We start from the raw sequence: 14,517 nt of genomic DNA on the forward strand, positions 1-14,517 counted from the left end.
TTTGTGTTAGGACAATAATCTACACTGGAATATAGGAGGGGCTAACTGGTTTAGGGAACAACATTCTTTAACTGCACCTTTTTGCAAGATCTTCAAATATTGTACAGTGTATTCATTACCTATTCACTGTAGCAGCTGTTGTAAAGGAAATGTAATGTTCATGTTGAACTCCTTTATTATAAACTATGAGAACTAGATTGCAGTAATGGTACAATGATTCTGTTTTCAGTGTGCTTATACCGGTCTGTCCTATCCATCCATGTATTGTTGTGGGTGTCATGATAGGCTGTGAATCACATTCCCCTGGCCCATGATTCATTGTATAGATAATTGTATTTCCCACAGTATTTAACGAACACCTATATGGAATATATAGTATCCCCTGGATGGAGGCAAAAAACCAAAACATGTCCTCCTCTCTCTCTCTCTTTCTCTCTCTCTCTCGCCCTTGCAGAGGTGTGGTGCGCGTGGACATCAATCTGCAGACTGTCGATATCGACCAGTGCTCTGCCGACGGCTGGTTCGCTGGAACCCATCGATGCAACTTAACCACCATGGAGGTGAGTTTCTCAGCTGTACAACTACAGACGACAGACTGTCGGTCACGACCAGGGGTCACTCTACCAACCAGGGGTCACTCTACCAACCAGGGGTCTTCAAGGTTTTTCAGGTCAAGGACCTGTATCTATCTGTCTGTCTAACTGTGTTCCTTTTATGCCCATATCTGGATCGAGATCCCTGATGTCATTATAGTATACTGTATGTCGTCGATAGACAGACAAGACAGATAGACAGACAGACAGACAGGCAGATCATATATCTGATATATAGGGTAGATATTGTATGCCTAATTGCCTATATATGGGCATGGTTTGTTTATTATTATGTCTGAGTCAAAGTGACGTGGCCGTGATCCGCCCACTCTTTAGCGAATGTTATTATAGGACTTACTTTATAGCTTTTCTGTTCGCCACAACTTTCTCAGAGTAGGTATCACATTATTTCAAACGATGCACGCTTACGTTTTCAAATTAACCTCTTCATACAGTATGACACAGTGGGATATGATGCGTAATTCAATTTATCCTAAAGTCCAACACACAGTGAGGCAACACACAGTGATCCAATTGAGCCTAAAACGTGGCATATTTATTTTCAAAATATAATTGGAAAATGTCCCTGATATGAATATGGACAACACACATGAATATTAACAAAACAAAATACGAGCCTGATATTTTGCAAATAAAGTTTTGATTGGCTCCACAGCAGAGCTTCGGGGCGCCCCCCCACGAACGGTCCAGCCATGTGGTGTCTGCACCGGAGAGATCTCTGCAGTTCTTATCTTTTTCAGTACACTATATCATCAAACTGTGCTTGTCTGTGGCCTTGCTTCCAATTGGACCATGTGACGTACAGCTTCTGTAAACACTCTCTTTTAAATAATGGTTGATGCTCTAGTCTAGAGATATTCTTCTTAATTACCATCAGATAGTACATTAATATTTCCCCTTGGCATGCGGTAGCACAACGATAATTCACTTCTCACACCTCTCCTGTGGCTGCATGCAGGGTGACCTCTTGCCGTAGCAGCCTGCCAACACCCAGGGGTGGAAAATTACAGTATAGGCTACTCAAATGTTTTACTTAATTAAAAGTAGCAATACTGCAATGTAGAAGTACTTTGTTACAGGTAAAAGTCTGGAATTCAAAATTGACTTGAGCAAAGTATTGTTATCAAAAAGTACTCAAACTCAAAGTACCAAAAGTACCGGTACCCATGCAGAATGTCCTGCTTCACAGGTTAGCAGACGTATAACATGTATAAGAATATTTTGAGAATAGCTGATCTACATGCTCACAAGGCATAGCACCGCGACACATTGTGAGCTTGTAGATCGGCTATTTTCAAATCGCCAAAATGTATATGCAGTAGGGCTGAGGTGCATGGTTATTGGTTAATGTGTCTTTTTCCCCTACAAAACCTACAAATTAACTAGTAACTATAAAGTTTTCAAATAATTGTAGTGGGGTAAAAGTAGGCTTACGATATTTGCCTCTGAGATGTAGTGGAGTAGAAGTAAAAGTACTGAAAATGGAGTAAATGTACTTCACACCACTGACAGCTTATACCTTCTTGGCCAGGCAGGTTCTCCTGATACTTGGACCTTCTGTTCTGAGTCCAGTCATTATGGATGGAGGCTGCGGTGGGTCAGACTGCTTCATAATACATGCGATGTAATGGATTGCAGTGATCCGGCTTGAATAATTAATACAGTCTCTTTGTCTGAGCACTTCCACCTCTCCATAGTAGACGGTCAATATATGCCGACAGGGACGTTTTCTTTCCAGTGTGTTAGCGTTTAGTGTGCCCGTGCCAATATGATACTTGCGTATAGTGTTCTGTGCTGCGTGTGTGTCTGTGTGTGTGTGTGTGTGTGTGGGGGGGGGGGGGGGGCAGCGGTGTTGATTTTGACAGCAAGTTGTGATGCATTTTTAAACTTGAGCAAAATTGTGGGATGAAAAAATATTAAAAAATATATAATATTTGATTGATTTCATTTGCACAACAGTTATACTGTAGCCTACATGAATGATATGTTAGTTCTTTCCATGGGAAAGTGGAACATAAAGTAGGCCTACATACTGAGTAGAAAAGACATGATGCTACTATATAGTCATGTGAAATAAGGACTAAAGGTGGAAATGAATAGGACTGACTGCGCTGCCATGCCGGGACTGTTGCATTCGGGGGAAGCCCTTTATTTTCAAAGAGGGATTCATCTTGTTTTACTGCTTTCCCAACTACCCCCCCAATTCCAAGTAATTTATTCAGCAGTAAAACATTTGTGTTGGGTAATAATGGGTCCCTTTGGGGCTATTTGAAATATCCATGTTTGGTCTCAGATAAGAGTATCTGTAATAAGTAGAGGTTGATTTACTTGCCCATCAGTGTTATCTGAAATAGTTGTTCAAAATGGAATTAATGGGCATGCCGCATATTCCCTACATAGTCTAGTCTAGGGACAAGTGCTGGTCATCTATAACAACATACAGTTGGTACCTCTAGGGTAGACATGCTTATGAGCATACAAAAGATCTAGGTAAATAAACATGCTGGAAATAAAGGCATCATTTTCAATATGGCTGCTTGGAGCTTAAATTGGTTACTATTCAACCACGAAAGGTGGACAGACAGTACCAGTAAGACGCCCTGAGGGCAAGAAGCAAGATTGCGTGCACACGTCCGCCTGGGTGACGGCAGACTGCTGGTCGAGCGCTGGTGCTTAATTGGCATGGGGGGGGGGGGGGGGGGGTCAGATTAACATTCTGTACTGGCCATATATGGAGCGTGTCTTGAGTGTACAGGGTTTGATGAGGTCAGATCAACATATGGAACAGGAAGGACGGCTCCATATAAGCAGATCTAGATGATGATCCAGGCTTCTCCATGGTTATCCAGGGTTTGATGAGGTCAGTGTCGTGATGTTCATACATATATGGAAATGGCCATATATGGTGGCATGACGTGCCACAAGGTGTGATGTCAGGGGGAAGGGTCTCCATGATGTCACATGGTCAGATCCATATATGGAGATCTAAGGGTCTCCATGATGTCACGAGGTGTGATGGATTGGCCACCATAAATGGAGGCGTGACCAACGGACGGACGGGAGATGCAGCTTTCATAGTAGTGAACAGGGTAGTCCATATATATATATATTTTTTTTTTCATCAGTGAAAAAAGGTAGTCGATGATCATGGTTTTGTCATAGTCACTCTGGCTTTTGGCCTGTGTTTTCAGTATATGCGCTGTTCTGCAACAATTGCATTTGAGTAAAAATGCAGTGGTGGTTCCATTCCACCCTCGCATCAGACTCCCAGAGGCCAACCAACCATCCCATATCCTGCCTCACAAGCTGAGTTATGCCAGTCAAGCATGCCATGCCATGCCACTCTGCTGGAGGCAGACGCTATGGATGGATGGTTCAATGGGCAGCCGGAGAAGATGAAAACTGAGGATCAGTTGACACTAGGAGACAGCAGTGTACGGTACATTGTGTAGTGTACCTTTCCCTTTTCTACCACTGGATTTGGACCCGCGGTTTCCTGTGCAAGTACTGAAATGTTTACCATTGAGCACAGTGAAATTACAGGAAGTTCCATGTGAGGGGAAAGAATATCAATCAGCCTGCTTTGGCCAATGCCAGCACTTCAAGCCGTCAAGGACAATATATGGCAATCAATTCTATTATGAACTTCTGGCTGTGCACCAACTACTGTATGCAGTAAACTGAAGCAAAAAGGTTTATTTTCTTGTCTCTGGATGATGAATACTTCATCGACAATTCTGATTAAATCAGTAGGGTGGTCGGTATAGTGGTTAAAAATGTTCCATTGAGTGACGAAAAGATTGCAGATTAAAAATATCCTCGAACAAGACATGGTACGTATAGGAAAAATAACGTAAAGTCACCAACGTCATTTTCGCTATCACGCAATTCCAGACGGCAGATTCGTCATATCATGGGAGCCAAACTACACCCGGACGTTTGGTGGAATGCATTGGAGTTATTGAGAGCCCGGACATCTCATGAACAAACACTCTTTCTGAATGACTGAGACCTTTGTAAAGTAAACACTTCTGGAAAATAACAGAAGACATAAAACACATTATTGTCTGCTTTGTTGCTTTTGCTTTCTCGTTTCTGAACGTACAAAGTATCACAAGACCAACGTTTCCTGTCTGGCAGCCAAATGTTGCGGTACCGCCGAGACAAAATTATACCTGTCACTGTTTAGATCCTCCAATAAAATGATGTACTGTGCACATCAAAAAGCAAGTTATTGGAAAACAACCTGTGATATGTCTTCTTTTACATTTCTGAACAGACTATATGACACGGGTCACAATTGTTCAGAAATAATAGTTTGTTCACGAGCTGCTCCATTCACTGCCATGTATTCATGGAACTTACGGTGCGAGGTTTGCCTCCCAATAAAGTGTCCATGAAAGTATCATGGCGTATCATGACATCAGCTCTTCCTTCTGTAAATGCATTCCTTGGAACAAGACACTGGCCTCTGGATGCATGCGTGTTTCACAAATTCCTCGCTTGGTGATTAAGGGTTAGATCAATCAAGGCTTTGGCCAAGTTTGCCGACACTGCACTATAAAGCCTAATTATAGTCTGTTGCATAACTGAGCCACTCACAGGCGAGTTGCACAGTCATTTCCATGTGAGTGATTGAATACAAAATCTGAAATTACATTAAAGCTAAAAGGATAACACAAACAAGTCCTGGGGAGTTGTTTCCTACATTGTGGTCGATGTGTGTATGCGATGTGATTAGACTGTGGTCTAGACAACACCAACTCGGGACGTGATTAGACTGTGGTCTAGACAACACCAACTCGGGACACCTGCATCGCTGCATGCCTTCCACACTCTCCTATCTAGCATCAGGGTCTTGAGCTATAGTGTTGTTAGCTAAGCTGCCGCGCTGCAGTGCATGGTGTCTATGCCCTGGGTTCGCTCCCATAGTGTCAGTTTGCTTGCCACTGGTTCCAACGTCCGGGTGGCTGACGCATTGCCCTGCCAGCCTCATCCTTCTCTCTCTGACTTTGTCTGTGACCTGTGGTAGGTCCCCATATAGGACCACATTTCTGATGTGGCCCGTCCATGTGACACCTAGTGCCATTCGTAACATTCTTGTGTAGACTCCATTCAGGAATCTTTCCTGTTGTGCTGTGACGGTCCATGCTTCAGCCCACCCTATATAGTAGTATACTGACTCCACTGTGAGGGTCCATGGTACCGACTCCACTGTGAGGGGTCAATCCATACAGCAGTACTGACTCCACTGTGAGGGTCCATACAGCAGTACTGACTCCACTGTGAGGGTCCATGTCTCAGCCCCATACAGCAGTAATGACTCCACTGAGGGTCCATGTCTCAGCCCCGTATACAGTAATACTGACTCCACTGTGAGGGTCCATGCCTCAGCCCCATACAGCAGTACTGACTCCACTGTGAGGGTCCATGTCTCAGCCTCGTACAGCAGTACTGACTCCACTGTGAAGGTCCATACAGCAGTACTGACTCCACTGTGAGGGTCCATGCCTCAGCCCCATACAGCAGTACTGACTCCACTGTGAGGGTCCATGCCTCAGCCCCATACAGTAATACTGACTCCACTGTGAAGGTCCATACAGCAGTACTGACTCCACTGTGAGGGTCCATGTCTCAGCCCAATACAGCAGTACTGACTCCACTGTGAGAGTCCATACAGCAGTACTGACTCCACTGTGAGGGTCCATGTCTCAGCCCCGTATACAGTAATACTGACTCCACTGTGAGGGTCCATACAGCAGTACTGACTCCACTGTGAGGGTCCATGTCTCAGCCCCATACAGCAGTACTGACTCCACTGTGAGGGTCCATGCCTCAGCCCCATACAGTAATACTGACTCCACTGTGAGGGTCCATACAGCAGTACTGACTCCACTGTGAGGGTCCATGCCTCAGCCCCATACAGCAGTACTGACTCCACTGTGAGAGTCCATACAGCAGTACTGACTCCACTGTGAGGGTCCATGTAAGTGTGTATATATACATGTACCTGTCGTACGGTGCGACATGTATAAATGAAGGCGAGTCAGAAGACCGACAATGATCTAGACATCACTTGTCTGTTAATCACTTCAGCCTTACTGTACATTCAGTACAGGTACTTGTATTGTTGTATGATTCAGAAGTTTCAGAACATTTCGGAACAATTTTGCCTAAAACGTTGTGTCCCAAAATAGGGACCACACAGGTTTAAACTAGTAATTAAGCAAGCCTGTAATGCCCAATGGCACATGATTGATTATCATCTTTCACTTTTGTTTATTAAAACTCTTGGACTTTGCTCCCTCTGGGATTCCCCCTTTAACACGAGAATATGGCTGTGCATGGTGCGTGAAGGCTGAAATCAATTAGCTTATTGCTGGAGAACAAGTGGCGACAGGGCCCAGAGGGGAGCGGAGCGTAGCCAGTGTGTGTGAAGGCAAGTGACTCATGAACCTGACGGATTACTGTACTTCAGCCCGTATACACAACAGGCAGCTACCCATAAAGGCTGTGCTGCTCATGTAGATTCTCATGGAAGTCGTATACTGTAGTGCTTACTGTAACAAATAAATAATAGCGGTGGTTCTCAAACATAACATGACATAACATGGTGTTGTCGTTGCTTAAGCCCGAGAGGGAGAGTGGGTTTACTTTGCCGCCAGGACTATGTCTGTGTCTCGTTGTCCAGCACCTGAAACTGAGTGTTATCCCCCCCTTGTCTATGCTCTGTATCTGTCACTATTCTTTTCGTAAACTGGATCACACAGGCTGCAGTTTTAGAATGAAGCGGGCTTTCCACAGCTGGTGAGTCACCAGTGGTGACACGCGGCTAGCAATAGAGTTACATGGTTCTGTACATGCATCGTGAAAACAATTTGCAGCAATACTGTAGTGTTTGGCCTGTTTGTTTTGTCCACCACCACAGCCCTTTGTGTATCAAGCCGAGTCCATCAGCAGTAGTATGTGGCACTTATAAGCGGCTCAAATCCCAGACAGGTTGCCCCGTCTTTCGAATTCCAAGTACTCCCTCTACGCTCATGTGTGATGGTTGTAATGCAACAAGTCCAAAAAGGAATTAATGGAATGTTATAGTTTACAAATACTTAAATCAAATGAGTGGTGCAACTCCGTGCCAAGGTGCCGGCCCGCTTCTGGCGAGCCGCCCCACGTCCGAAACGGTAGAGAAATGAGAGAGTTACCATGTGGGGGTCTGGGGGGGTCCCCGGGGAGTCCCTGGGGGGGTCCCCGGAATATCCAGACCCCCAGGAACACGTCCAGGGGTCCAGGCCGATTCCCGCGAGCCGCCCCTCGTCCGAAACGGTTGAGAAATGACAGAGTTACCATGTGGGGGTCCCTCTACTGTACCCTCTACTGTATTGTACTGTACAACCGTACTGTAGTATACGGTTGTAGTACTGTACAACTGTACTCGGGTGAAAATGCTTACATTATATAACCATATATTCACAAAGCTCCAAGGTGTGAGGGCTGCCGGCTGTATGGGGAAATTAGATCACAGTGCCCGTCTGGCTTTGACTCTTGCGCCCGTCCTCTGTCGGTAACAGGCCTTTCCTTAACCACCATCTCGCTAATTGGCTTGCTGGATAACGCCGGGATTGTGCATTCACACCGAAAAGCTTTGAAGCTACGAACACGTGCTGCCCCCCGGGTGTACTCTCACATCCACCCTGTCTTAGCAGCAGCAGCAACAATAGCAGTGCAGTGGTATAAAGTAACCAAGTACAGCATGTATACTCAAAGTAGTCCTACATTTACATTTTGTTTTACTTTCTTCAGTATTTACAATTTTCAATAATTTTGCTGCTACTACTACTACTACTACTACTACTACTACTACTACTAAGTGTTTCCTAGTTTAAGGTACTGTTTGCTTGTTTTGTTTGTTTTTATGTGGGGACTGCAGATGAGAATTATTTCATTTTTGCTGAATCCGGTGTAATTACATTGCATTTATGTAATGTCTATTAATATGCATTGTCCTGTCTAAATAAACAAATAAACTAAAGTAAAGGAATGAAGCTGTGGTAGTAAAGCTCCTCGTCAGTGTCTACAGTATACAATCATCCCCCAGCACTTCTTATTTCTAGTCCGCTGAGATGAAAGAAAACTCCTGAATTTGCTATAGCTGACCTCCTAAAGGGGTTTGCAAATGTGAAGCGAGGAACGCAGGCGTTGTTGCCTTGATCAACACAGGTTTCCTCCAGGTCTGTTGAAGAGGGGCGCAACAACGCAAGTGTAAAAAAAAGCTAAACCGAATCCAGGTCTGGTGAGTCATGGGCGTGTGCACGTAACGAGCACGTGCAACAAATTCACGGGAAAATCACGTAAATACTTTTCTTCAAAAACCAGGTCTCATTGAAAATTAACTATAGGCTGTTTTATCGCTCCCCGTTTGCAAGGCCCTTTAGGCAGTGGTTCTCAACCGGTGGTCTGGGGACCAGCAGTGGTCCTTGATGGGGTTCCAGGTGGTCCCCTAGCTAAATGATGGAGAGTTGATGTTTGGTTGTGCTCAGGTATTTATTGCTATCTGAAAATTGCAGATCTACAGGCTCACTTGTAGATATTTTCAGAATTCAACCAACTGTAATATCTGCCATTACGGCGCCACCAAGGCCTGCCAAAATAAATTTTAGTCGACTAAATCAACTGTAGATTTAGTCGACTAAAATCTTATGTTATTTAAAGGTATATTCAGTGATTTCACTTTCGTTTTTGTCTGGGACCTAAGCCTTTCATCCAATCAGGATAGAGAGCCAAAAACGAAACCTGTACAGAGGATTATCACAACAAAACAAAAAAATAAGTGATATTTGAATTAAGTGAAATCACTGAATATACCTTTAATCGACTAAAACTAGAATGAAACTAAAATATGACTACAACTTAATGGAATTGTAGTCAAAAGACTATGACTAAAACTAAATCAGAACTTGTTCAAAATCAACACTAATGGTGTCAAAGGAGCGGCCAGTCGCCTGTTGTTCAGTCTAGAATTGAAAGGACCAGAAGTGCCCTTTCCCCCGAGGAACTCAGGCTGTGCTCATTGGGGGTTAAAAGGTCTGTCATGTGGGAATGGGCTAGAGCAGGCCCCGTGCCTTCAAAGCCATCAATACAATCTCGAAATCAATTCTAAAACTAATGGGCAACTAATTGAGAGAGAGAGACGCTAAAATTGGTGTAATGTTCTCTGCTCCTCTGGTCTTGTTTAAGAGCCTGGACTAATTGGAGATATGGGTAGATGGGTTTTTCTTTGTTTAGGCCAGAGTATTATTGCAGTAGGCCTATAGAATCTGGACCATAGACTGTAAAAAATATGGACAAAGCGTTCCCCGGGTCTAACATGAACGTAAAATGAAGCATGAAATCCCTTGCATTCTAATGCACTGTAAATCGCCATCTTTCTAGATCCGTTTTGGACCAGCTGGCCATTGGCTGGCTCCGTTTGGGTCCAGCTGGTCATTGGCTGCCCAGACAACGAGGCGGGACTTCCCCCCTTCTTCTCCGTTGGTTTTTATTTTGACTCGAGTGGGAGGAGAAGACTCTTGAGTGGGAGGGGAATCCCGATCATAGACGGTAACGGTAGCCACGCCCCTCAGAACATACGCGACTTTATGGTCATTATTTTAATTAATGGGACCATAATTAAAAAAAAAATAATATTATGACATTAGAAATGAGACTTTAAACTAGTGACTGGAAGAAGAAAGTATTCATGACCATGTTTATTAAGGTAATACAGTCTAGGTGAAGTTGGGCCAAAATACATGGGCCTCTATGGAGCTATGGGGCTTTTTGGGTCCAGTCCAGCGCCACAACAGGCCATTATATGAACTACCGATTTAAAATGAGGCTTCACGAAATATCTGGCTGACTGCCCCCCTGGTCTGGACAGAGGAAATAAGTGTGGAAGACATTTTATAAAATACATTTATCCCTAAAAGATCACAGTCTAACATCACTGGCCATAGGCTTTACGGTATGTTAGCTAACAAGATTGTTTCTTCTTTCTTTTTTTTGAGCCATCCAATATCATCATGAGACATCATATAGAGGTCATTTATCCATAGATATACACTATGTTGTTTGCTTGTTCACAAATGCAATGTATGTTTTTGTCTGTCTGTCTGTCTGTCTGTCTGTCTGTCTGTCTGTCTGTCTGTCTGTCTGTCTGTCTGTCTGTCTGTCTGTCTGTCTGTCTGTCTGTCTGTCTGTCTGTCTGTCTGTCTGTCTGTCTGTCTGTCTGTCTGTCTGTCTGTCTGTCTGTCTGGTCTGTCTGTCTGGTCTGTCTGGTCTGTCTGGTCTGTCTGGTCTGTCTGTCTGGTCTGGTCTGGTCTGGTCTGGTCTGGTCTGGTCTGGTCTGTCCACCTGCTTTTTCGTGTAGAAACAGGAACTCGGTTTCTTACTCCTGCACTTCCTCCCCGGTGCTTCTGTGTTTATTCCTACCTTAGAGTATATATGAATAGAGAAGACACCCGAGTTCTCCTTCCATCCACTTGCATTAAGTTGCTCAAAAGCGCATGAGGCGATTTCACTCCTCCTTCCTGGTAGGAACAGAGTGCATTCTGGGACGGATTGCAATGGTGAGTGGCCCCAAACACATGAACGCGCTGCCGTTGAACGCGCACGAGCGTCGTCCGTCGTGAACGTGTACAATGATAGTCAACGGACAGCGCGTTCATGTGTTTGGGGCCAGGCTGCAATACCTTCATTCGGCCACTATGTCCATTTCGCCTCAGGGTTTCCTCTGGGTGCCTTCTCTATTCATATATACTCTAAGATTCCTACTAACAACAACACTACATGTGTAGGGCAGTGGTGCTGACAGATGCTGAGAAATGTCTGTCTGTCTGTCTGTCTGTCTGTCTGTCTGTCTGTCTGTCTGTCTGTCTGTCTGTCTGTCTGTCCGTCCGTCCGTCCGTGTCTGTGTGTCTCTCTCTCTCTCTCTCTCTCTGCCCTCACTCACGTGCATGCACACATGTCTGCCAAAAGTTTGTGGTCTCTGGTGTGAGTCAGTCCATCTGACATCAACAACAGCGCCGGACATTTTCGTAAGGGAATAAACACATCACATCAAATTTAGTTTGTCAATTGCATAAGCCGAGAGTGGTGCAGTTTATGAAGAGCAATATTGTGTTTGTGTGTGTGTGTGTGTGTGTGCAGTGTGTGCGCGCATGTGTGTGTGAGTCTGTGTAGTATGTGGATGTGCATGTTTATTTGCACTGGTCCTAGCTCAGGCCTGGTGCTTTACTGTTTAGCTTCCCCACCCCAAGGCCATGGTGTTTATCTCACTGGCGCTGTGGCTTTTGGTCTTTGGATGGAACTCAAGCTGTGGCCCGCTGGCTGGCTGGCTGGCTGGCTGGCTGGCTGGCTAACTGGCTGGATAACTGGCTGACTGCATGGCTAGCTGGCTGGCTGGCAGCCTGGTTGGCTGACTGCATGGCTGGTTGGCTGGCTGGCTGACTGCATGGCTGACTGCATGGCTGACTGCATGGCTGGTTGGCTGGCTGTTTTTTGTAAAAAATAATGTCAGGGCTTTTGTTTTGTGGATGATGTGAATGTTAACACTCGCCATAACCTGCAGTGCCACTGGTTATAATAATTACCCATTGAACGCCAAACTTCAAAGTCGTTGTAGTAGTGTTTACACTGCTGAAGAGCCTGTATGACTGTGTATGTGAAAAACACTTGAATGATAAAATTGCATATTAATTTCAGGGTCCATGCATGATGACATGAAAATGTCTGAGAACAACTGTTTTAAACAACACTAGAAAGCACTAAACACTAAATAAGCAATTACACTTTAGAAACAAGCCCCAACATATTCCCAATTTTTCCAAGCGACTTTACAGCGAACACTGGTCTTGTCCATTGTATACTGTGTGTATCTGTGTGTGATTACAATACATGCTTTTATCTGGGTACTTGGAAAAGCTGCAATGTTTAACAGACCAAACGGCATCAGTTTTTTTCCACTCATTGAAAAAACAACAAACAGGCTTATCGTTTTATTTCCCTAGTGTCTTCATGCACAGCCCAACAATAGACACGCACGCACGCACGCACGCACGCACGCATGCAGAAAGTCTGTGAAAGATTTCACGCAAATTGCACTCACCGTTCATGATTTGAGGCTTGAAACTAAGTGAAAATTCAGCCTGAGTGTCAGGCTATAGTTACTTACTTTCCACCACTATCATAACTGATTGCCTGATTGAACTGTGAACATTACACAGCAGCGAAAATGACAGTAGTATAATTGATTGTGACTTATTGTCTCCACCAGGCAAAAGGCATGGGGAGAGATAATGTTTTGCACTCCGTCCATGTGTGAGTGAGTGTGTCCGTCCGTCTGTCCGTCTGTTAACAGCTTTTGCACACACACACCCTAGATGCCAACGATGAACCTCTGCACCAGAATTTCCAGAACGACCTGTTATAGAGCCACCAGGAGGCCGACTTTTTTTATATTACTCCACCAGATTCTGTCCAAAGATCCCGCAAATCGTTACACACCATCTCTATAGTGAAGTGTTCAAGACGGATCTGTCCGATATTTCAGATTCCATCGTAATTGGCTAACATTGGCTTTCAACGTTTGCAGGATTGGCCCGTTTTGAACGAAAAGCCTCAAATCATGAATGGCGAGTGCAATTTGCGTGAAATCTTTCACAGACTTTCCTACTAGGCTGAGGAATATATCCCACCCTTTTCACATTGACCTGTTATAGCGCCACCAACGGTCGGTGGCCAAATACATATCAATTTGGGGGTCCTTGGCACAAAAAGTGAGAGAACCAGCCTTAGGTGTTAATGGGTTAATTAGTAGCCTCCAAGCAATAGTGTTTAGCCAATATAGCCATGTCTTAATCTTTCTTCGCTTCTGTTTAACAGTGCGCGCGTGCGTGTGTGCGTGCGTGCGTGCGCATGCGTGCGTGCGCATGCGTGCGTGCGTGCGTGCGCGTGCGTGTCTATTGTTGGGCTGTGCATGAAGACACTAGGGAAATAAAACGATAAGCCTGTTTGTTGTTTTTTCAAGGAGTGGAAAAAAACGGATGCTGTTTGGTCTGTTAAACATCGCAGCTTTTCCACAATTCTTCACACTGCGTTTTAGCCTCATTAGCTGCATAAAAATAAACACACGTAATAACGTGACAAAAGTGGCAAATAACAGTGGTGAAAGGATAAGAATGGGCTCTATGCGCACGGAATGCACTCTTCATACTTTCGGGCCGTTTCCCTACTTCCTTCACATTCAGGTGTTACCAAATACCAATGATACTAATTAAGACATGTTCCATTTATTGTGCAGTGGTTCTCAAACCTTTTAATTTCAAGGACCCCCTAACTCTGAGTGTACACATGGAACCTCACGGGTGAGTGTACTTAAATGGAACCAAATTTGTACACTCTCAGAGTTACACAACCGTACCGGGCCATTTGGAACCCACTCAAGGACACTTTGAGACCCACTGGTGTAGCAGAGTGTTTCCTGTGAGCCAACATGCTCAATAGCAGCACCCTGACTCTGTTTGCCCAGAATGGAACAGAGCCTTCATTGGTATTAGCGGCAACACTTTTGAAGGAAGTAGGCAAGGGACCCAAGTTCGTTCCAAAATGGCATGTGTGCATAGAGCCCATCGAGCGAAGTCTGACATCACTGCCTCTAGAGGGCGCTATTATCTCCCCTGGGTCCTGGGCCACGGCGTATCTTTTTTTTGGTATTGGAAATCCCCATAGAAGAATCTTAGATCGTGTCAAAGAACTGTGTGTTCCAGAAATAAACAAATCACGCTGGCAATTTTACTCAAGATAAAATAGAAAAGTAATCGACCGAATAATCACTAAGAAGATCATTAATACAGTTACACTACACTAC

The 14,517-nt window shown here is 44.5% G+C and overlaps 1 protein-coding gene across 1 annotated transcript in view; it reads left to right on the forward strand.

The window, feature by feature from the left end:
• gpr158a (G protein-coupled receptor 158a) overlaps nucleotides 1-14,517 on the forward strand; it is a gene marked incomplete at its 5' end in the record, with an annotated part of 83,519 nt that overhangs the window by 14,694 nt on the left and 54,308 nt on the right. Inside the window, one exon of the mRNA XM_083777751.1 lies at nucleotides 455-560. Within this exon, the coding sequence (XP_083633877.1) occupies nucleotides 455-560 (106 nt within the window). The remainder of the gene's footprint in view (nucleotides 1-454; nucleotides 561-14,517) is intronic.

This window comes from Protomyctophum parallelum (assembly GCF_964188405.1).
Source record: "Protomyctophum parallelum genome assembly, chromosome: 12".
Lineage (NCBI taxonomy): Eukaryota > Metazoa > Chordata > Actinopteri > Myctophiformes > Myctophidae > Protomyctophum > Protomyctophum parallelum.